The sequence below is a fragment of the Pan paniscus genome, chromosome 5 (assembly GCF_029289425.2).
Source record: "Pan paniscus chromosome 5, NHGRI_mPanPan1-v2.0_pri, whole genome shotgun sequence".
Classification (NCBI taxonomy): Eukaryota; Metazoa; Chordata; class Mammalia; order Primates; family Hominidae; genus Pan; species Pan paniscus.
Window position 1 is genome coordinate 129,316,990 of NC_073254.2, and position 21,441 is coordinate 129,338,430.

Genomic DNA, 21,441 nt, shown 5'->3' on the forward strand with positions numbered 1-21,441 from the left:
AGGGAACTTTTTAAAGCAGGACTCGTAGGGAGAATTTCTTTTCATTGTTTTCTTTTTTGCTGTTAATTTCCTTTAAATAGTTTGATTCTTTTCATTATTAAATGTTTTCCCCTGATTATTTAAGTAAATATTGTTTTTATTTAAAAAATAGAAAGCATAGAAAAGTATTAAGAACAACATGAAAATCAACCATAAATACGCTTCAAAACAATATGGAGGTGGGGAGTGGGTGGGATGGGGTAGCACTGGCCACAGGTTAATGGTTGTTGGGGCTGGGTGATGGGAACTTTTCTGTTTGATTTCTATATATTCAAAATTATCCATAAGTAGAACAGGTTTTTTAAGTAAAATAGTAAAAGTGGTCTTAAAAAATTAACCATATGGCTGGGTGTGGTGGCTCATGCCTGTAATCTCAGCACTTTGGGAGGCCAAGGTGGGCAGATCGCTTGAGCTCAGGAGTTCAAGACCAGCCTGGGCAACAAGGTGAAAGCCTGTGTCTACTGAAAATGCAAAAATTAGCTGGGTGTGGTGGCACACGCCTGTAGTCCCAGCTACTCAGAAGGCTAAGGCATGAGAATCACCTGAACCCAGGAGACGGAGGTTGCAGTGAGCTGAGATCGTACCACTGCACTCCAGCCTGGTGACAGTGTAAGACTCTCTTAAAAAATAAAATAAAATAAAATAAAATAAAATAAAATAAAATAAAATAAAATAAAATAAAAAATCAACCATAGTTCCACAACTAAGAGACAATTACAGTTCACATTTTATTTCCCTGGTATTTTCCCTCTCCATATGTGTGTTTATATCTGTACTTTTAAGGGAAAATTGATATCACACTATACATTCACCATGTACAGATCTGCTGTAAGGGCTGGAAACTTGGCATTTTCATACAGAGCCAAAATTTGATGTGCTCAAAGAAAACTTTAAGTTAGAAATGTTATTCTGGTTTTTATGAATTTTCTAGCAGTTGAGGGAATGGGTTCTTGTAAATACAGTTACTCCTAGTTTTCTTCCTGAAAACCATATGTAAAGTATATATATGGTCTTCAAATGGAAGGTTTTTTTGTTTTTTTTAGCTGTGCCTCTGTGGGCTGAGTGACCGTGACCGCAAGGTGGCTCATGGAGAACTGGTGGGTGTGCAACTGCTACTGGAAGATGTTCTGAGTAGCTATCATGTGACCATGGAGGCCCCCCAAAGACAGCAAGCCACACTGGGCAAAAATACACAGGTATTCTGGGGGTATCGTTTCCATATTGATAGTACTATATTGAACTGAAGGACCTCTCTGTTGGGGAGATGGTCCGGGGAGTCATGTTTTCCCACAGCCTCTCTCAGTAGGTCCCAGGACTGTGCCAACACCACCTGGGAGCAACAGTGGAGCAGGGGTAGCCACTGCAAAGCATTTTCTAAGTTCCATGATTATGGTATATCCATCTATTTTAATTTTAAAAATATGCCAAAAGTTGTGGGAGGTCTATTGAAACCAAATGAAACAAAAACACCAACTGGATGCTTTCTTTGTGAGTCATACATCTAGGACTGGAGTTGGAAGGGCCAGAGGGGTCTGATAGAAGCCCCAGGTGGACATCTCAGGCCTGGGCTCTTGTCCTCATCACTCAACTACTGGCCTATGGTCTCCTGGGCAGGCACTGCCTCCTCTGGGTTTATCATTCTGAAGCTCTAAGGTGCAAGGGCCACTAGCGCTCCTAGTGTCATGACTTTAAACAATTTTGCATATATCCAGGAACTAGGCAGAGACATGTTTGGATGCTAGACAAACTAGCTGGTACCCCCACTTGAAGAGCTTTTCTGTTCAAGCCAAACTTTCTGAGCAATGCCTAAACCCATCATCTCCATTTTCTTACCTTCCTGCCACTCCTCGAAGCACTGCAGTCTGTCTTCCCAATCTTGCTACTGAAACCTCTCTCATCAAGAGATGGTCTTTGTCACTAAATCCCCTGGGTACTTTCAGTCACCTTCCTACCTAACCCCTTGGCAGCATTTGACACAGAGTCCTTCTCAAAGCCTCTCTGCCCTTGGCTTCTACAGCATGAGTCTCTCCTAGCTTTCCTCCAACATTGCTGAGCCCCTCTTCTCAGACCCTTCTGTAGGGTCCTCCACCTCTGCCAACCCTAAAATTTTTTTATAATCTATCCCACCACTGCTACCAGGGCCACATTTTGACTTCCGCAGTCCCTAACACTTTTACCTTTGTGGGCTCTTCCCTCCTCCATGAAAAACCATTAAAAATTATATTTTAACATTGTGCTAGTACAAAGAAAAATATATTAATATCATATATTAAAGCATTTTATTTAGCCTAAAAGGTCTTTTTTTCTGATTAAAAAAAATAAAGCATTCTGTGGGCCCAAGGCACTGTGCCTCCTCTGCCCAAGCTGTTAAGTCAGCCCTGAATACTATCAATACCACTGCTATTATTGCCTAGAAGTTGAGGTCTGTTCAGATTGCTTTTTATGTATTCATTTATTTAGTCCTCACAATAATTCCATGAGATAGGTTGTTTCATTGTTCTCATTTTATAGATAAGAATACTAAGGCTTAAAAAGGTTAAGTAACATGGCCAAAGTCACATGGTTAATGAGGAAAGAAGCTCAGATTCCAACCCAACGGTCTGGCCCTAGAGCTCCCTCATCCTCTTCTCTACTAGGTTGCTCCATTCCTCACCCTCTCCCTAGGAAAACCCATCCACTTTTATAACTTTGATGACATTCACATGCAATGATCCAAATCTATATGTCTAGCCCAAATATCAATCCTATCAGACTCACATGTTCAATTGCCTGCTGGATATCTCCACTTATTCCATCTCAGAGACAGCGTTTCTCAAGCTAAGGTCATCTTACTCCCTAAATCTTGCCCTTCCCTGTCAGTTTACCACTACCTGCCCAGTTGGCCAAGCCAAAAACTCTGGGCACCATCTTTGACTTCTGTCCCACACCCCACAACCAGTCACCAAGTTTTACTATCAATTATTTTAATATCTTTCAAGTTTGTCTTCTTTCTCTGTTCCCCCACAGTACCCACTTCTATGAGTCCAAACCAGCATCATCCCTGATCACTAACTAGGCTATGATCTTGACCTCCAATTGGATTCAATACACTTATTCTCACCTCCTTCCAATCCATTCACCAGGGTAATATTTTTAAATGCAAGCCTGATTATATCACTTCCTTCACTATAACTCTTCAATGGATTCCAGATGCCCTGAGAAGAGTCCAAATGCTTTCATCAGCCCCTCGTGACTTGACTCCTGCCAATATTTCTACCCTCAATGTCTTTCGATTTGTCAAATGCACCATGCTCTCTTCTGTACTTCTCCCAAACTGGTCACTCTAGTGGAAAACTTCCCTCTCCTTCCTCTTTCTGCTTCATCACCTGATTAACTCTTACTTATCCTTCAGATTTCCACTTCCAAACCACTCTCTTTAGGAAGCTTTTTCTGATCATCCACGCTTACCCTGTTGCTTCTCTGTGCCAGTTAGAGTGCTTCTAGTGCAAGTAACAAGTTGTTCCATTAGCTATAACTTAAATTAGGGAAGCATATTAATCCTCCATAATAAGAAGTCTAGAAGGAGGCAGTTCAGGTTGGTGTAGCCCCTTGACAGTGACTTCAAGGACTCAAGCTCTGCCATTTAGGTGTATTGGCAAACATCTCCCTCATGTTTGTAAGATAAAAACAGGAGCAAAAAAGCTTTCTCCTTGGAGATCTATCTTTTTATCAAGGAGGAGAATATTTTCTAGAAGCCCCCCCCATTAGATTTTCCTTGTGTCTTTTTAGCTAAACTGAGTCACAAGTCCACTTGGGGCCAATTAGTAGAAAAAGAAGTGGTTTTATATGTGCCATCTACATTCCACAGCATAATTAGATCTTCACCCAGTGTGATCTTTTGCAAAGCTGGGTATAGACCAAATTGTGCCAGGATCCAAACACATGCTGGGCCCTCAGGTCCTTCTGTTTGCCATATTTTGGCCCTGTCTATGATGGATTACCATCTTTTCCTGACATTCCCCACCATCCTCCACCTTGTTATTTATTTTGGCTCCTGTTCCTTCTCTTGTCTATTAAATTAAAGCACGTTGGTAGAAAAGACTTCTCATCATATGAACATATTAACAAACAAGTTTGCTTTAAAATTATTATTTATTTTAATTAATTTTATTTCATGTGTTTTTATTTAGGAGTATTTAGCTATTCATAGACAATAGGAAGCAGTAGAATTTATACTGCCCTGAGAGTCAGGACTCCTGAGTTCCTGCCCCAGTTATGCTATAAGTTTTTTGATCTCACTAGGCCTCAGTCTCCAAAGCTCCAAAGTAAAGGTGATGAATTGGCTCAAGGCTTTTAAAATTGTGGTCCAAGGAGCCCTGGGGTTCCTCAGAGATACCCTGGGGCTTCTTGAGCTGGGGAGCGGGGGCGGCAATTACATGGCCTCCAGGCTGTCCCCTTCATGTCACCATGCTTGGCCTTGGTCTGTTGAATATTTGAGCCAGTGTGTAAGAATTCATTTGATGAAAGAGCTCTGAGGATAAAATAAAATCTGGAAATCCATGCACTAGCTGATTGTTGGGGAGGCAGGCTACAAGACTGAGGAGTTACCAGCAGTCTACAGGAACTCGCTCTCCCCTGGTTCTTGCTTATCAATTCTTCCTTGGACAATTTGACCAATGCTCTTCCTGGCAGGCAGGCTTTTCCTTAGATATGTTAATACCACTGCTCTAGGATCCAATTATACCAGGTTGTTCTCCCTGTTTCTAGCCAGGAAACGTGAGTGTCTCGGGTACTGTCACCTAAATGCTCTCTAAGGCTCTTTTTATCATAACGTCATGGGATTTGCCATCCTGGTCTGCCAAGAAGAGCTCCTTTTTCTGTGACTGAGACACTGTGGACAGGCAGTGGGCCTGGACATGATCCTCATTTTGTTCCTCACTCTGGGTGACCCTGGCCCTCAGACCGCTGGCTGCAGGACAGCAGGACAAACAAGGACCTGAATACCTTGTTTCCTCCATGTCCTCCAGGGCTCATAGCAGCCCCTCCACAATTATTTACTTAAGGAAAGCACCAATGAATAAATGAAGAAATCATAATTTTAAAGTAATCTTTCTTATTGAATGATAAATTCTAATTAAGAGAAATGTTTCCTGCCTAACTTCTAAAAGAGGAGAAGAAACAGGAGGTAGGATAAATTAACTTTCCATTTCTTTACCCATAAGATGGGTTAAATCCTGAATGGAAAGTTACTTCTTGGCCCCACCGTGATGGGAACTTTAATCTCAGGTATATTGAAGAGCACTTTCCAGAATGCAGAGGGAAAACACAAAAGGCTCAGTTTTTCAAAGGCAGATAAAACGTTAGTATGCAAGTAAGCGAGTTTTCAAAATGAATGGTTCCAGACCCAAGCAAAAAGCTGCAGTTGAGACATTCCTATCCTTTCCATAAACTGTTCATGAAGGATGGTCAACCTCTCTCAACTCTATATGTGCTGTGGGCCTGTAAACCATTCCTCCTGGGGAAAAAGTTAATTCTCCAAAGACTTTGTTTTGCACAGGCTGCATGTGAAAGGTTAGCCTGTGTTGGTCCATGATCAATAAAGAAGGATTTCCGTAATGCTTTCAGCCAGATTGGTCCAAAGTGCCAGGATTCAGAAGTCAGTTCCGAAGCAGCCCAAAGACCTCTGAGCTGCTGGAGGGCCCGTGCGATGCGGTGATGTCCTTTGCTTTGCTGAGATCATTTCTGATACTGTGGAAGCAGCTGGAAGTGCTAAAGGAGCACTGGGGCCGACTCAAGCTGCAAGGCCAGGATATCAACTCTGTCTCTCTCCACAAATGGTTTTCAGAGCTCTATGAGTGAGTGTTGCTGATGCTGAAATTCATGGCCATGACTAGAACCTGGGGGATGGCAGATTCCTGCCCCTTAATCTGAGGGCGAGATTTGGTCCATGAATCCTAATATGACCTGTTAGACCCACGGACTGAGTCTCTCAGAGCTTGTGGCATTGCAGCCAGAGATATACAGATGGCACATGCGGCACAAGTCTGAGGAATGGGAGGCATTCTAGCAGCTGCAGGCCCTGGCTCGAGTGACGTAGCTGGCTGGGAAGGCGTGTTGCTTCTGCCACGTGTCTGTTAACAAACGAACATTTGCTAAGCACCCCCATACACCCTGGGCCTTACCAAGCTTAAGAACGTTTGCTTTAGGCCAGGCATGGTGGCTCACAGCTGTAATCCCAGCACTTTGGGAGGCTGAGGCGGGTGGATTACCTGAGGTCAGAAGTTTGAGACCAGCCTGGCCAACATGGTGAAACCCTGTCTCTACTAAAAATACAAAAAATTGACCAGGTGTGATGGTGGGTACCTGTAATCCCAGCTACTCGGGAGGCTGAGGCAGAAGAATGGCTTGAACCGAGGAGGTGGAGGTTGCAGTGAGCTGAGATCGCACCATTGCACTCCAGCCTGGGCAACAAGTGTGAAACTCCCTCTCAAAAAACAAAAACAAACAACAACAACAACAATAACAACAACAAAAAGTTCACTTTGGTATAGCCAGATTGTTTATCTTGTGAAATTATTATAGTCAGTGTCCCTGATAACTAGGGAAGGTGAAGACTTGTCAATATTTTGAAGAATGAGGACTGAAATTATATGCACCCAATGGGAAAAAGCCTCACGATTTCATGTGGCTAAGGAATGATAACTGTGGTGAATTAAATGTTGATGTATCTGTGAATGGGTTAGGATACTGATGATAGGAAAGAGAAAATGAATGAAAATAATTATCAGAGAATTGAAATGAGAAAAAATATGTTTGCTAATTTCTGTCTTTCTTCTTTACTAGAACTGACGTTCTCTACCCCAGCATGAAAGCTATAGCCAGGCAGATGGGGAAAGAAGATGAATTTGAAGGATTTATAGTAAATAATCAGTCTGTTCTTCCCCCCAGTGGAGCCTCAGAAGTTGAAATAAAAACTCACCAGGTATGCAGGATATATTTTAAATTTGCCTTTGAAAATGTCCTTTATGGCATTAGCATGTAAAACTACAGGCATACCCAAATGGTATTTTTTCCAAGAAGCTGAGTGTAAATTGCAGGGTTGTAAATCATTGAATGGGCTGGAGGGAGGGCAGGACTAAGTATTTAAAGCCATGTGGTGCTTCGATGAAGCAAATTACTACCCTTAATGTCCCTGTTCTATAAGTCTGGATTTTTATCATTTTGATTTTCCTCAAATTGATGTGTACCTTCATAAGAATGATCATAGAAAACATAACCACTATCTTAAGCATAAAATTTAGCATGCAAGTATCCACATGGAAATGAAATATTTGTAAAAGCTCCCTGTAATTGTTTTTCTGAGAATAAGAAAATGCCCATTTGGTATGTGTAAGATGATCTGTGTGGAGAAGTTGTTTTCCCGAGTCTTTGTTCAGCTTGATCCTGGGACTCACGCGCTCTGTGGCTGGGCTTATTGTACCAGGCAAGCAAAGCCTCGGCTGTTCGGTTGTCAACGCAGAGATGCTCATCCACTGAGCAACAAGGAGAAGTCAGCCCCTGTCAGGCCCCAGTGCCAAGCTCACTGCTTACCCTTCTGAGCCCTATTCCTTTCCAGTACCTGGGGGCCTTCAACAGGGAGAAACCTACGCTCTGCAAGCATAATGGATTGAGTGAGGGCTCACAGTTTTTGGAAGACTTTACTGTTGGTCCTACATGGAGTTTTAAATCTTGTGAAATCTTCCTTGGTATCTAAATCAAGTTTTATACCTGAGGGCTTCTTTTTTTTTTTTTTGAGTCTTGCTCTGTCGCCCAGGCTAGAGTGCAGTGGCGCGATCTCAGCTCACTGCAACCTCCGCCTCTCAGGTTCAAGCAATTCTCCTGCCTCAGTCTCCCGAGTAGCTGGGATTACAGGCGCCCGGCTAATTTTTTTATTTTTAGTAGAGATGGGGTTTCATCATCTTGGCTAGGCTGGTCTCGAACTCCTGACCTCGTGATCCACCTGCCTCGGCCTCCCAAAGTGTTGAGATTACAGATGTGAGCCATTGTGCCCGGCTGAGAGCTTCTTTTGTAATGAGAACTCACAGAATCCTAGCCACATTTAGAGACCCCAAAAGACATGAGGTCACCCCAGGGATTAGACACTTTGCAATTTAGCAAAACTTGGTTAAAAAAAAAAAAAGGATTGTATTTTATCAATGAGGATGTGAGCCAGGAAGAAAAGGTGCTGGTCTCCAGGGAGGTACATCTGTGCCCCCAGTAGCACTTGGGAGACCTAGAAGGGAAGTGTTCCTTCTTTCCCGGGAGAGTAGCTGAGGGGCAGGCCCTAGCCCAAAGCCCTTCTGCAGGAATGTGACACGGGACCCAAAATATAATCTGAATGTAGTGAGTGACCCTCAACCTATGCTTACTCTAGCTTCAAAAACTTCTGGAAAATTGTGAAATTCAAATGATCCAAGAGGTACTAAGAAAAGTTAACAGAGAAATGACACTGGTTTTATCAGAAAAGTGCAAGGAGGAGTGTTCTCTCCCTACAGGTAAAGTACATTTATTTTGTTACTTCACAAAATAATGTTTATTGGTTTTTCCTAATTACGAAAGCAATTCATGTATCGACATTTGTTGTAAAAACAAGCAAAAACCAAAACATCGGTGCGATGCCCGGAAAATGATATAAAAATGACCTTTTACCCTTGACCCTGTGCAATGAAAGGGCAAGCCTCTCCCCAGCTGGGTGTCTCTAAATGCCACCAGAGAGCTGAGTGTGGTTGAGCTCTAGTTATAGAACCTGCAACAAAACACAAAGCCCTTTGGTATATTTCTTTCCCTGTACAAAGGCTTTTTTAAACAAATGGAAAACATAGTTTCACTTCAGTTTCAACTCTACTGATTAACTCATAACTGAAATAAAGTTGAAATGAAGGGAAACCTAAAGCCTTTCTTATTTGTAACATATATAAGTTATGATATGTCAAATTTGTATATTTAGGGTATGAAGGCAATCAGAATGGTTCCTTCCATCTGAGGTCCAAACTTGGGGCCACTTCACGGGCGTGTGACACACAGGATGCAGAGGGGCACTTGAGATTTCATGTTCTGTGATCACCATCCTGAAACTTTTAATGGTTTACCTTTGAATTTGTTCAAAGTTACAATTCTAGGTACCTAAAGTGGGCAGGAGGCTTACCCTTCCTGAGCTACCCATTGAACGCATGGTGTTGCTGCCAGCCTGGGACCCCTGAGTTGCTGCTGGGTGCACATGTCTGACCTTGACCCTCCCTGTACCCAGAGGGGACGGGGACCTTGGCACAGGGAGGGTCAAGGTCAGGCGTGTACACCTGGCAGCATCTCAGGGGTCTTAGGCTGGCAGCACCACCATGTGTTCAATGGGTAGCTCAGTGAGGGCAAGCCTCCTGCCCACCTTGGGTACCTAGAGTCTCTCAGGACAGAGGTTGCTGTACTCTTGGGGGTTGCCTTTCCACAGTGGATTGGGGTGGTGGGAAGGGGAGATGCCTGACTCAACTTCTCATCCCCAGGCAGGGCCCGGTGCCTCAGTCTGGTAGCTGGTGGGTCATGCATATTCATGCACTGAGACACAGGCAGGGCCACTGGGTGCTTATGGGGGTCTCACTTCCCCTGCACATATTCCCATGACCAAGAGAGCGCAACGTTAAAAGCAAATTAAAAACACCATGACAGGTCAAGGGAGAGACTGCAGAAGAAAGGGAAAAGGTTTATCTTTTAATATTGGTGTGACACTTTTTCCTGCTTTTTAAACAAGAGGTCCTACATTTTTATTTTGCACCAGGCCCCTGCGTTATGTAGCTAGTCCTGTCTGAACTATAATATCTATTCCTAACTTTGAATATTCTGTAGGAAATTCATAACCTTTGATCTAGGGAGGAGTTGTCTGACTACGAACTTAAATTAGGTTTTGCTTTTGAGACAAAGTCCACAGACATTGTAGTGTTAATTAATAACCTCTGTCCTCACCTAAGACATAGTCGTTTTATTAGTGCTTCGAGTAACCGAATTCTGTAAACAGGGCCCTGTGCAATGAAAGCGCGAGCCTCTCCCCAGCTGGGCGTCTCTAATGCCACCAGAGAGCTGAGTGTGGTTGAGCTCTAGTTACAGAACATTCAACAAGACACAAAGCGCCTGTTGTTTGTGCTGTGTTTGCTGCATCCAGGCAGCTCCCTTCCGAGTCCTTGGAGAAAATCCACAAGCCTGCAGCAGGTGCAACCATCTGCACATGTTGGGGCCGTGGTTCCTATGAGACACCTGGGGTGAGGGGCTGTGGGGAAGCATCTTTGCTCTGTGGTTGTGCTGCCTTGCACAGGGTGCCTGTCAGCTGTGCTTGCAAAGGGCCTTCAATGCCGTGGGGGGCAGGCAGAGGGGAGGGGTAGAGTTATTTTTAACAGTGGCTAGGTTGATATTACCAAGCCTCACTTTGGCTGGAGTGTGCTGGCCAGTTCTAAACTCTTGTTTGATTCTATACTTATAAGACTTTTAAACTCCATGCCAATATCAAAGGGGAAGGGTTGTTGTTTCTGGTTCTATTTTGTTTTGTTCTTTGGTCTGTCAGGCATGACTCAGTGTGGAGACCTGGATCTCCACCTCTACTGAGTTCTCCTAATTCAAGCGACTGAGTCCTTACTGTGTGCCAAGGTGCTTTGGTATACATTTCTTCAGTGTCATCTTCCTGAGACCTCTGTGGGCTTGGTACCTTCAAAGAAGGCAATAACATATTGGAATCCCCACCTACCTACTATTTATCTTGGCAGCAAGAAGTAGCCATAGTGGCCAGGGCTTCCAAGCAAGGGCTGCCTCTTCATGCAGAGATCACCCTTTGTGGTCAAGATTAGCTTGGGGCTGGAGGTTTTTCCAGAGGAAGTTAGGAATGGAGAGTATTGAGAACCAGGGGGACAGCAAAAGCCCTTATCCTTTTCCTCAGGGTCTTCTCCTTCCCTATGGGCTGACTGACTCTGGTGTTTACATTTACAACTGCCAAAAAGAAACCCTGAGCCAGGTATGGTGGCTCACTCCTGGAGCCCAAAGGCACTCTGGGAGGCCGAGGCAGGCGGATCACTTGAGCTCAGGAATTTGAGACCAGCCTGAGCAACATGGTAAAACCCCAACTCTACAAAAAATGGAAAAAAAATTAGCTGGGTGTGGCGGTGCACACCTGTAGTCCCAGCTACTCAGGATACTGAGGTGGGAGGATCGCTTGCGCGTAGGATGTCGAGGCTGCAGTGAGCCAAGATCGTGCCACTGCACTCCAGCCTGAGTGACAGAGTGAGACTCTGTATCAAAAAAAAAAAAAAAAAAAAGGAACCCTGGAATACTTCTCTCCCTCTCCCTCCTTCATTCCCCCTCACCTTGTCTTGGAGCTTGATCATACAGCTTCTGAATGAGTTTCCGGTTTGTCATTGAGCCTCTGAGGATGTGGCATCCAGACCTGGCCCTTGTATTAGGTCTCGGTAGCTGAACTAGTAGTCCCCTGAAAACTATCTAAAGTTGATCCAGACATCTTTGTTCAGCCCCGGGGCTTATCTTAGCAGAAATGGCCCCGTTGGTTCACAAAGATTCTGCCATCCCTCATCTTTGATGTTTTGGCATTGAAGTGATTTTTAATTGATTTTCTAATTTTCTCTGAGTAGTTATAAGGCCAACAGTCTCCAAAGTGGAATGCGTATATCCCAGGGGTGTGGGAAGAAAATATGAGAACTTCTAAATAGATTAGAGCCATATGTAAGGAGTCACATGCCACACTCTACACTGAGGTGTCCTGAAGTGACCATGGGCAGGCAATCCACAAGTAATGAGAAAATAGTCGAGGTGACACTGTAATCCTAGTGCATGCTTATCCTCAGCCACATTCTGAGGTCATAAAAGATAATCTAATCATGTCTGATAAGAAGACAGACAATAAATTTTTCTTTTTTTCTTTTTTTTTTTTTTAAAGATATGATCTCATGCTGCCACCCAGGCTGGAGTTCAGTGATGCCACCATAGCTCACTGCAGCCTTGAACTCCTGGGCTAAAACGATCCTCCTACCTCAGCCTTCAAGTAGCTAGAATCACCGGTGCACACCACCATGCCCAACTAATTTTTAAAAATTTTTTGTAGAGCCATCCTCTTGCTATGTTGCCCAGGCTGGCCTTGAACTCTTCAAGTGATCTTCCCACCTCTGCCTCCCAAAGTGCTGAGATTATAGGTGTAAGCCACCTGCCTGGCAGACAAAAAAAAATTGTAAAAGGTCAAGGAAACTATTGGGAATGCGGATTGAGATCCATTCTCATTGTTGATGAATCCTCCCCTAAGTATATCATGCTTTGTGATATTCGCTATTGGTAGTGTTGTAGGTAGTTATAAATACATATAAATAAAATAAAATATAATAATATAATAATATAGGATAATAAATATAATGAAAATATAAGTGTACATATATTAAAAGTGAGAGATCGACAATGTTTTGCTTCAAGAGAGCATATCAAAACAGTTCTTACAAGAGCATCGTGTCAGCCAGCATTTCCCCAGCAGTGCCATGGAACACAAGTTCCTCAAGATATTACAGCAGTAGTTCTCCCAGCCCTTCTTCGCTAACAGGCTTCTGGGTTACCTGACGCTTTCCGTTCTTCTGGTAACATGAGCCAGCAAGGTGCTCACTAATCACAGGCTTTCGGTTGCATGTATTTTACCTAGCATCTCTGATCATTGTTTGCTCCAAACCTGTTTGTGCCGGTTTTAACTGTCATTGTATTGAGATAATTTAATTAAAAACTATGTAAACCAGCCTAATAGGAATACAAAAAGAAAGAGATCTGTTGATTCTAGAAAAACTGAATTGATCATCTGTAGCACATCTAGTCAGTGAAACATTATTAAGCATTAAAAAGAAATGAGCTGTCAAGCCATGAAAAGACATGGAAGAAGCTTAAATGCATATTACTAAGTGAAAGAAGCCAATGTGAAAAGGCAACATATTGTATGATTCCAAATATGACATTCTGGAAAAGGTGAAACTATGGAGAGAGTAAAAAGATCAGTGCCTGCCACTATTTAGGAGGGTAGGAAGGAGGAATAGGCAGAGCACAGAGGATTTTGGGGCAGTGAAACTATTCTGTATGATACTAACATGGTGTATCCATGTCATCATATGTTATCCAAGCCCATAGGATGTAGGACACTAACAGTAAACCATAATGCAAACTATAGGCTTTGGATGATAATGACATGTCAATGTAGGTTCATTGATGGTAACAAATGCACCCTCTGGGGCAGGACATTGATGGTGGAGAATGTGTGTGAGGAGCTTATGGGCACTCTCAATACATTCCCCTCCATTCTGCTATGAACCTAAAATTGCTCTAAAAAAATTAAATGTATTTGAAAAAGAAAATAAAGTAAAACGCCCGGGCGTGGTGGCTCACGCCTGTAATCCCAGCACTTTGTCTTGGCCAACATGGCGAAAACCTGTCTCTACTCAAAATACAAAAATTAGCCAGGCGTGCTGGAGGGCAGCTGTAATCCCAGCTACTCAAGAGGCTGAGGCGGTGAGCTGAGACTGCGCCATTGTGCTCCAGCCTGGGCAACAAGAGCGAAATTCTGTCTCAAAAAAAAAAAAAAAAAAGAAAAGAAAAAAGAAAACAAAATAAAAATTATGTTGAAAGGATTTGGAAAACCTGAATAAAAGGCTAGTTGTGTAGAAAAAAGAAAAATTATCAAATTGGTTATGAGACAGATGACTGAAAAGACTAGGTAAAATTGTGAAATTGTGCAAAATGATGTGTTTGGATTTTCATGGTCTTTTTCTTTCTCTAAAATCAAACAAACAAAAGTAGAAACTATAGACCAAGATTTATAGAAGAAAGATGGTGCAGAACTTCGGTCAGTGGGTACTTACAAAGAAAAGGCCTAGGCCCTATGTTAGATGACTGGCAGATGTTTGTAAATTTATGTATTTTTAAGTTAAATAAAATGTTTTAGATAGTACATGTTATTTGTAAAGCATTCTCTGCTTTAACTGACTTTTTTTTTTTTTTAACTAACCAACTAACTCTTAGTCTTGAGTGCATTGGATAGGAGGATTTCTACCATGTTTTTCAGGGTCGGTGGAGAAGGGTTTTGTTCATTTGTGTTTTGTTCAAAATAAGTTTGGGAAACTCAGGGTAAATAATGCTAAACAGTTTCCTCTACTCTAGAGCCTTTACTATCCAACTGTGCACTGTGAATCTCCAAAGGAGAGAGAATATGCAATTTTTTTTATTTTTTATTTTATTTACTTCTTTATTTATTTGACCATAGAACCTTTTCCTCTCCTTGGAAACATTTATTATCAACACGAAGAATTAGTGTTCTGGGGAGCAGTTTGAAAACCACAAGAGTACAAGATGCATACATACTCTGCAATAAGGCTTTCAATCTACCCACTTATTGGGGCGCCCCAGCTGGTTGGGAGAACAGCCTTGATTGGCAGTTGTATGTCTTCAAGTTTCAGTTCTGCCTTGGTTTGGGACCCAGGAACCACTGAGGCACCAAAGGCTAGTGGTTGTGTTAGGGAAGTGGAATGTTACCCAGCCAAGATGTCCTTCCTAGAGGAAGGAGGCCTGGGGGTGGTGTGCAGAGAAGGAGAGAGGGGAAGTGGTTTGGCTAACAGGAAGTCAAAGTTTCCTCTAGTCAAATGACCTGGAACAGAGTGAGAGGAGAAAATGGAGTCCTAACTTAACCCCCAGTGTGCTGTCTCCTTCCTACTTCCATGCTTCTCTCAAAAACTGCTGCCTCCTCTTAAAGAAGCCATGACCAAACACACACTGAAAATGAGACCCATTTGGAGACAGCCAACTCCTTTTTGCCAGGAATTGTTTCTTTTGGATGGATTCTGCTTTTCCTGGCTTCCTGACTCCTGCCTGCAGATGCAAATGCATGTCTGAACCTGAATTCACGAGCAAGGAGAGAGTGCGGCCGAGCGCTCTGTTAAGTTTTCCCTTCAGCTGAGTGCAGAGCTAAACCCCAAACCAGCTCACTGGACATCTGCCAGGTGAGGGTCCCCATACTAGAAGTGTGCAACAGATGTGGTCCCTCACCAGGCTTATCTGTGAGCTGGAGACCTGCCACAACAGCACCCTGGAAAAGATATCCAACTTCTCATCTGAAATACGCATGAGCCCTGTCTTGTCATAGCTTAGACTTTTAAAAAGTCTTAAACATCTTAAGAAGTGTGAATTGCTGGGCACATTAACTCTTGGATTTTCCATTTCAGCTGTACTGGGACAGTGGCAATGTGTCTTCTGGCCTTTATTTCCTAAAGGAAAAGCAAAAACAGATTTATATGTTTATTATGGAAAGTAGTCAATTGTTGAAGAAACATAGAATCCCATTTTCAAAACCAGGACTTGGCAGTAAATAGCATAAGTACAAATACCAGAGGCTCTGGCTCTGTTGTGCCCACATTTCTGGGTGGACTGTGCTAGGTGTTTCGTCTTGGGAGCACTGAGCCTCCTGTCAGTAAATTGAGTGTGCAGGTAGGAAGTCTCATCTGAAATTAGAAACAGCTGGGGCAGGAGCAGGCTGGCAGGTGTCCCTGCTGATGACCAGCACCCCCCATTAACAGAAAACGGAGTGAGGTGGAGCGTGGCTCCTAAGTCCAACTCCATAGATCGCTTCCCTTCAGTATTCCCCTGGGACCACCACGAGGAGGTAGGCACTATCCAGCCAGTTCTTACCATTGTAATTAACGTGCACATGTGCTTTTGCTCTTCCATGTGGATGGAAGTCAAGCAGTGTTGACATTCTCACATCGTTCCACCACTGTCATGTTATTTTTAAGTATCTTATTTTTAACAGATAATATATGCACATGGTTCCAAACTCAAAATGATGAAAAATATACATTTAGAGTCTTGTTGTCACCATGAACCCCCTTGCATCCTAGTCTGCCACCTGTACATAACCACTTTCATTAGTTTTCTGCATGTCCTTTCAGTGCTGCTTTGTGCATATATTCATTCTTTCACTCAATAACTATTCAATAAATATTTACATTCTTTCATTACAGGAACTATTCCATGTCCTAGGCTACTATATTTTAGGAAATATTTTAGGAATATATTCTTCCTTTCACTGAGTTTATAATCTAGGAAGGGGTAGACAACAAGCGATAACATAAGAAAAAGGAAAACAATGGAGTAAGGAAGGGTGGTGTTGCGGAGGTTTGAAGGGGGTCCATTGCAATTTTAAATTGGGTGATTAGGGTAGACCTCACTGAGTGAGTGATGTTTTGAGCAAAAGTTTGAAATAAGGTGAGGAATTGAGCTATGAGGGTATCTAAGGGAAGAGCATTCCAGACAGAAGGAACAAGCCATACAAAGGCCCTACACAGAGCATGCCTATTATATTCAAAGAATAGCAAGGACCTAAGTGTGGCTGGAGTGGACACCGTGAGGGAGAAAAAGTAGTAAGCGTTGAAGTCAGAGAGGGAGGGGGAAGGGGGGCAGACAATGCAAGGCCTTTTGAGGCTTTTGTGTTTACTCTAAATGCAGTGGGGACCAAGTCTCAGATTTTGAGCGTCATGATCTGGCTTATATTTTGACAGAATCTCTCTGGCTAAGGTGTGGAGAATAGGCTGTGAAGGAAGAAAGGGTGAAAGTAGAAAGAAGCTGGTGTGGAGGTTACTGCAATAACTGAAGAAAGGAGTGATGGTGGCTCAAACTTGGGAGCAGTGGAAATAGTGAATGGTCAAACTCTGGGCTTATTGTGAAGTAGGCACTAATGGGTTCAGTATTATTAGGTATGTGAGAAAGAAAAACCAATTATGACTCCAGTGTTTTCAATTGGGAAGATAGAATTTCTATCAGCTGAGAGGAAAACTGTGAAGCAAGTTAGGGAGGGAAGATTGGGAATTTGATTTCTGCACAAATTAAGTTTTAAATGCCTTTTAGACATCCAAGAAGACATGCCAAGTGAGTATTGGATCTAAATTTGCGAGTTGTCAGGATATGAATGGTATTTAGCTGTGAGACGAGATGAGAACGCCAAGGGAGTGAATATATATAGAAGTGAGGAGGTGGACCACGGCTGAGCCCTGGGACACTCTAATGTTAACAGCTGGGGGTGGTGGGGGAGGAGAAATAGCAAAAGACATCTAGAAGGAATAGAAAGAACAAACGTTGAGTTAGGAAAACTAGGGCACCGCAGTGTCCCAATGCCTAGTGAAGGAGATTTCTCAAGCAGGAGGAAGCGACAAATTGTGTGAAATGCTGCTGGTAGTTGAGTAAAACCACTGGCTTTAGCCACGTGAAGATCACTGGTGTTTGTGACAAAATCAGTTTCAGTGAAGTGGTGGAGGTGAAAACCAGGTAAGTGGGGTTAAGAGAGAATTTGTAAGACGTCAAAGGCAGTTTAAGTATAGACTTCTCTATCTGGGAGTTTTGCTACAACAGGGTACAAAGAAATGAGGCAATAGCTGATGGGTGAAGTGGGGTCAAGAGAAAGGTTTTTATGAGATGAGAGAAATAATGTATACTATTGTGAGTGATCCAGGAAAGAGGGGAGAAATGATGATAGAGAAGAAAGGGGAGTTTCTGGGGTAGTAATCCTAGTAGGCTTGAGGGGATATCCTCCCCCTTTATTATCATTTTAGTTATCTTTCTTATAAAATGTGGCATTTTATGGCCACTGTTCTGCACCTTGCCTTTTTCATTTAACAATCTGTGCTTCTTTTCATAACAGTATATGGAGAATTTTTCTTTTTTTCACAGCTGCGTACTATTTCATTGGAAGGATATGCCATAGTTTAAGTACGTCCTGAAGGGTGGACACTTGTGTGCTTCCAAGCTTTTGCTGCCATAACCAATGTTCCTCTGAATAACTCTGGTTATTTTCTTTAAATTTTTATATTTTTTCAAATTTACTTATCTTTTTTATTGCAGAGACAAGTGAACATTTATTTTTGTGCCTTTCTTCCTATGTGTATTTCAAGTCTTTTTCAAAACTAGGCCCCAGGAATCTCTAGATTCAATTATGTCCCTGGGCTTGGTCGACTGCTGCAGGAGTCTTAGGGAGCCTTGTACAGATGCTAGAGTTACTCATTTACCAACATTAAACCCTGGGATAGACGATGCAGCAAAGCGGACGCCTTCCTCCATGGAATGTGCTGATTTCAGACGGGGCATCAGCCAATGTAGAAAACACTAACATTTTTTCTTGGAACTGGATTGTGATGAGAGGGGCTTGCCGTGAACATAAGCTACTATCTTTTGTTTTTTGGGTTGTTTTTTGTTTTGTTTTGCTTTGTTTTTTGAGACGGAGTTTTGCTCTTGTTGCCCAGGCTGGAGGGCAATGGTGCGATCTTGACTCACCACAACCTCCGCCTCCCGGGTTCAAGCGATTTTCCTGCCTCAGCCTCCCGAGTAGCTGGGATTACAGGTGTGCACCATCACGCCTGGCTAATTTTTGTATTTTTAGTAGAGACAGGGTTTTTCCATGTTGGTCAGGCTGATCTTGAACTCTTGACCTCAGGTGATCTGCCTGCCTCAGTCTCCCAAAGTGTTGGAATTACAGGCGTGAGCCACCGCGCCTGGCCAGCTGCTGTCTTTTCTTTGGCGCTTCCTTTCCAGTTTTTGAAGATAAGGCAGGAAATAATCTTCTCTGAACATACTTGATAAAAATTCCCCAAAAAACAAAAACACATGCTTCCACTTCATTGACAAAAATTTACTGCAGTTTGGCACCTGGGTCTAGTTCAGCTGGCGGATAAGCTGATTGATGCGTTCACCCCGATAGCCAGGTGTGCCCATCTCCTTGAGGAAGCCCACTCTATTTTTGGTAGCATGACAGGCCACTGAGAGGTGGAAAGGGTGCAAGAACCATGGCATCTCCTGGAAATGCTTCCCTGGGGAGGCAATTTCATGAATGAGGTCTTCCAAGCAAATGATGCCAAACTTCCCCAGGTGCTCCTCAATCACTGTGTTGTCTGTCAGAGGGATGGTCTTATTCTTGACCTCGGATTCTCCATGTTTCAAAATGAGTTGCCAGACAGACTTCAGATTTGGAAATCCAAAGGTAACATAAGGTTCCACTATACGCAGCATTTTTAGGTTCTGGGGGGTTCCTTTTACAAGATACCACTAAAAATTTTCTTTAGGTGAAGTGTTGCAATGGTTCTCTGCACCAGTAAACTCACACCATTAATCCTTTCGATGCGTTCAACAAAGGCCAAAGGATGTTTATCTGGCAATTCCAAAGTGTGAAGTTTCACTTCTAGTCATCTGAGATGCACCTTGTCACGTTTCTGCCGCCAGGAACCATGTAGGAATGATTCCAGTCATTTAAACCTGAGCCCTTTTCCTTTCCTCTGCTCCTTCTTTGCCAAAAGTGCCTGCTTTGCCTGGATGGCTTTGAGAGCTTGATAAGCCTTCCTCTTTTTCAGGAGATTTTCTGGAACCAAAGGGATTTTTCTTCGCTCTTGCTCTGCCATCTTTCTAGTGTTTCAGCTACTGATCATGTGCAACCCCTTTAATTTTTTTTTTTAGAGCAAGGATCTCAACCTGTTTCCCAGGCTAGAGTGCAGCGATGTAATCATGGTTCACTGTAGCCTTGACCTCCTGGGCTCAAGAGATTCTCCCACCTCAGCCTCCCAAGTAGCTAGGACTACAGGCATGCACCATCATGCCTGTCTATTTTAAATGTTTTGTGGAGATGGGGTCTCACTATGTTGCCCAGACTGGTCTGAACTCCTGGCCTCAAGTGAACTTTGTATATGCCTCATCCCATCTGTGTCAGCCATATTGCTGCTTCAATCTTGGAGCTAAAGTTCAGTCTGTCAACATTTCTAATCTGTAACTCTAACTTCTCTCTTTTGAATTTCCTCTCCTTTTTTATCACTATTATATGTTCAAGTTAATTTTGCCCTCTAGCACTGGGAACTTAAGCAGATAAATATAATAGCTGTTCATTTATTTCTGATCATTGTTTTAGACCAAAATAATTGGCAGATACATAGAAGGCCTTAATAAAAATAAAGATGATGTAGGATTGATACTAATATTTGATTTGGGGTTTTTAGTTATGGTAATGGAATATTCCCTGGATTTCATAGGTGCTCTTCCAAATCTTTGCATTAGGAGTCAGGTTAGAGATCTTCCTAGTTCCCATGTTCCAGAGGGTCTTGGATCCCCAGTTGCCCAGCCCCCATTAGTTTTTGCATGCAGTTGACCTTTGAACAACATGGTTTGAACTGTGCACGTCCACTGATACACAGATTTTTTTTCAACCAGATGAGGATAGAAAATACAGCATTCAGGATGTGAAAACCACGTGTGCAGAGGGCAGATATTTGTATCCACAAGCTCCCCAGGGCTGACTGCAGGATTTGAATATGCATGGATTCAGGATCTGAGGGTGTTCCTGGGAACAATCCCCAGTCCCCTGCATGTATCAAGGGGCAGCTGAGTTTAGAAACAGCTTATTGTATCCCATGTTCTGTCTCAGAGAGTTGCCATTTTATAGCCATTAATGACAGCACAATGTTTTGTGGTACTAGTGCCAGTATGTTTTCCCCCCTAGATCTCTGGAAACACCAAGTCATGAAAGAAAACTTTTCAGTCTCAAGACCACAAATAGTTGAAAAATTTATACAGAGATTAATGCAGAATTATCAGGATGATGGAGTAGAGGTATGTATTGAAAATCAGTCATTCTGTTGGTTTTTATAACATCATCCCAAACAAGGAAAACTTTCTCATTTAATGGATCTCCTAATGCTTCCCTTATTCCCTAAGAATGATTATATGAATACTGAGGCTAAGCCCAAAGTAGAGCAATTGTTAGTTGTTTTTTTCCTTTTTTTTTTTTTTTGAAATGGAGTCTCCCAGACTTGAGTGTAGTGGCACGATCTCGGCTTCACTGCAACCTCCACCTCCCGGGTTCAAGCGATTCTCCTGCCTCAGCCCCCTGAGTAGCTAGGACCACAGGCATGTGCCACCACACCCAGCTAATTTTTGTGTATTTTTAGTAGAGACGGGGTTTCACCAAGTTGGCCAGACTGGTCTCGAACTCCTGACCCCCAGGTGATCCACCTGCCTTGGCCTACTAAAGTGCTGGGATTACAGGTATGAGCCACCATGCTCAGCTGTAATCATTAGTTTTTAATTTTGGAAAAAAATTGATTTCCACTAAAGATCTGAGTAATTAGAATACATACGTTGGCAAATTTCAAATTTGGTCAATTTTTTAAAGTAATCTTGGAGTTTGTTTATGAATGAGTTGGTTTTTAGCAACATATTCTGTTGTTGATTTGTTAGTATGGAAAGCCTGAATGAGGAAAACCAAAATAGCCTATAATGCTGTTACCTAGAAAACATTAAAATGTAGCATATGAAAAAAAGCCAATAGCACAGAAAGCTAGCATTTTCACCTGTCCC

The 21,441-nt window shown here is 42.7% G+C and overlaps 1 protein-coding gene and 1 pseudogene across 1 annotated transcript in view; one reads left to right on the plus strand and one right to left on the minus strand.

The window, feature by feature from the left end:
* The window catches only part of LOC100972187 (uncharacterized), a 190,938-nt gene that overhangs the window by 144,224 nt on the left and 25,273 nt on the right, over window positions 1–21,441 (plus strand). Inside the window, exons 33-37 of the mRNA XM_034962679.4 lie at window positions 1,083–1,235; window positions 5,644–5,873; window positions 6,862–7,000; window positions 8,432–8,552; window positions 20,585–20,694. Of these exons, the coding sequence (XP_034818570.4) occupies window positions 1,083–1,235; window positions 5,644–5,873; window positions 6,862–7,000; window positions 8,432–8,552; window positions 20,585–20,694 (753 nt within the window). The remainder of the gene's footprint in view (window positions 1–1,082; window positions 1,236–5,643; window positions 5,874–6,861; window positions 7,001–8,431; window positions 8,553–20,584; window positions 20,695–21,441) is intronic.
* Window positions 17,385–19,523, minus strand: LOC100972513 (ribosomal protein uL30-like; annotated as a pseudogene).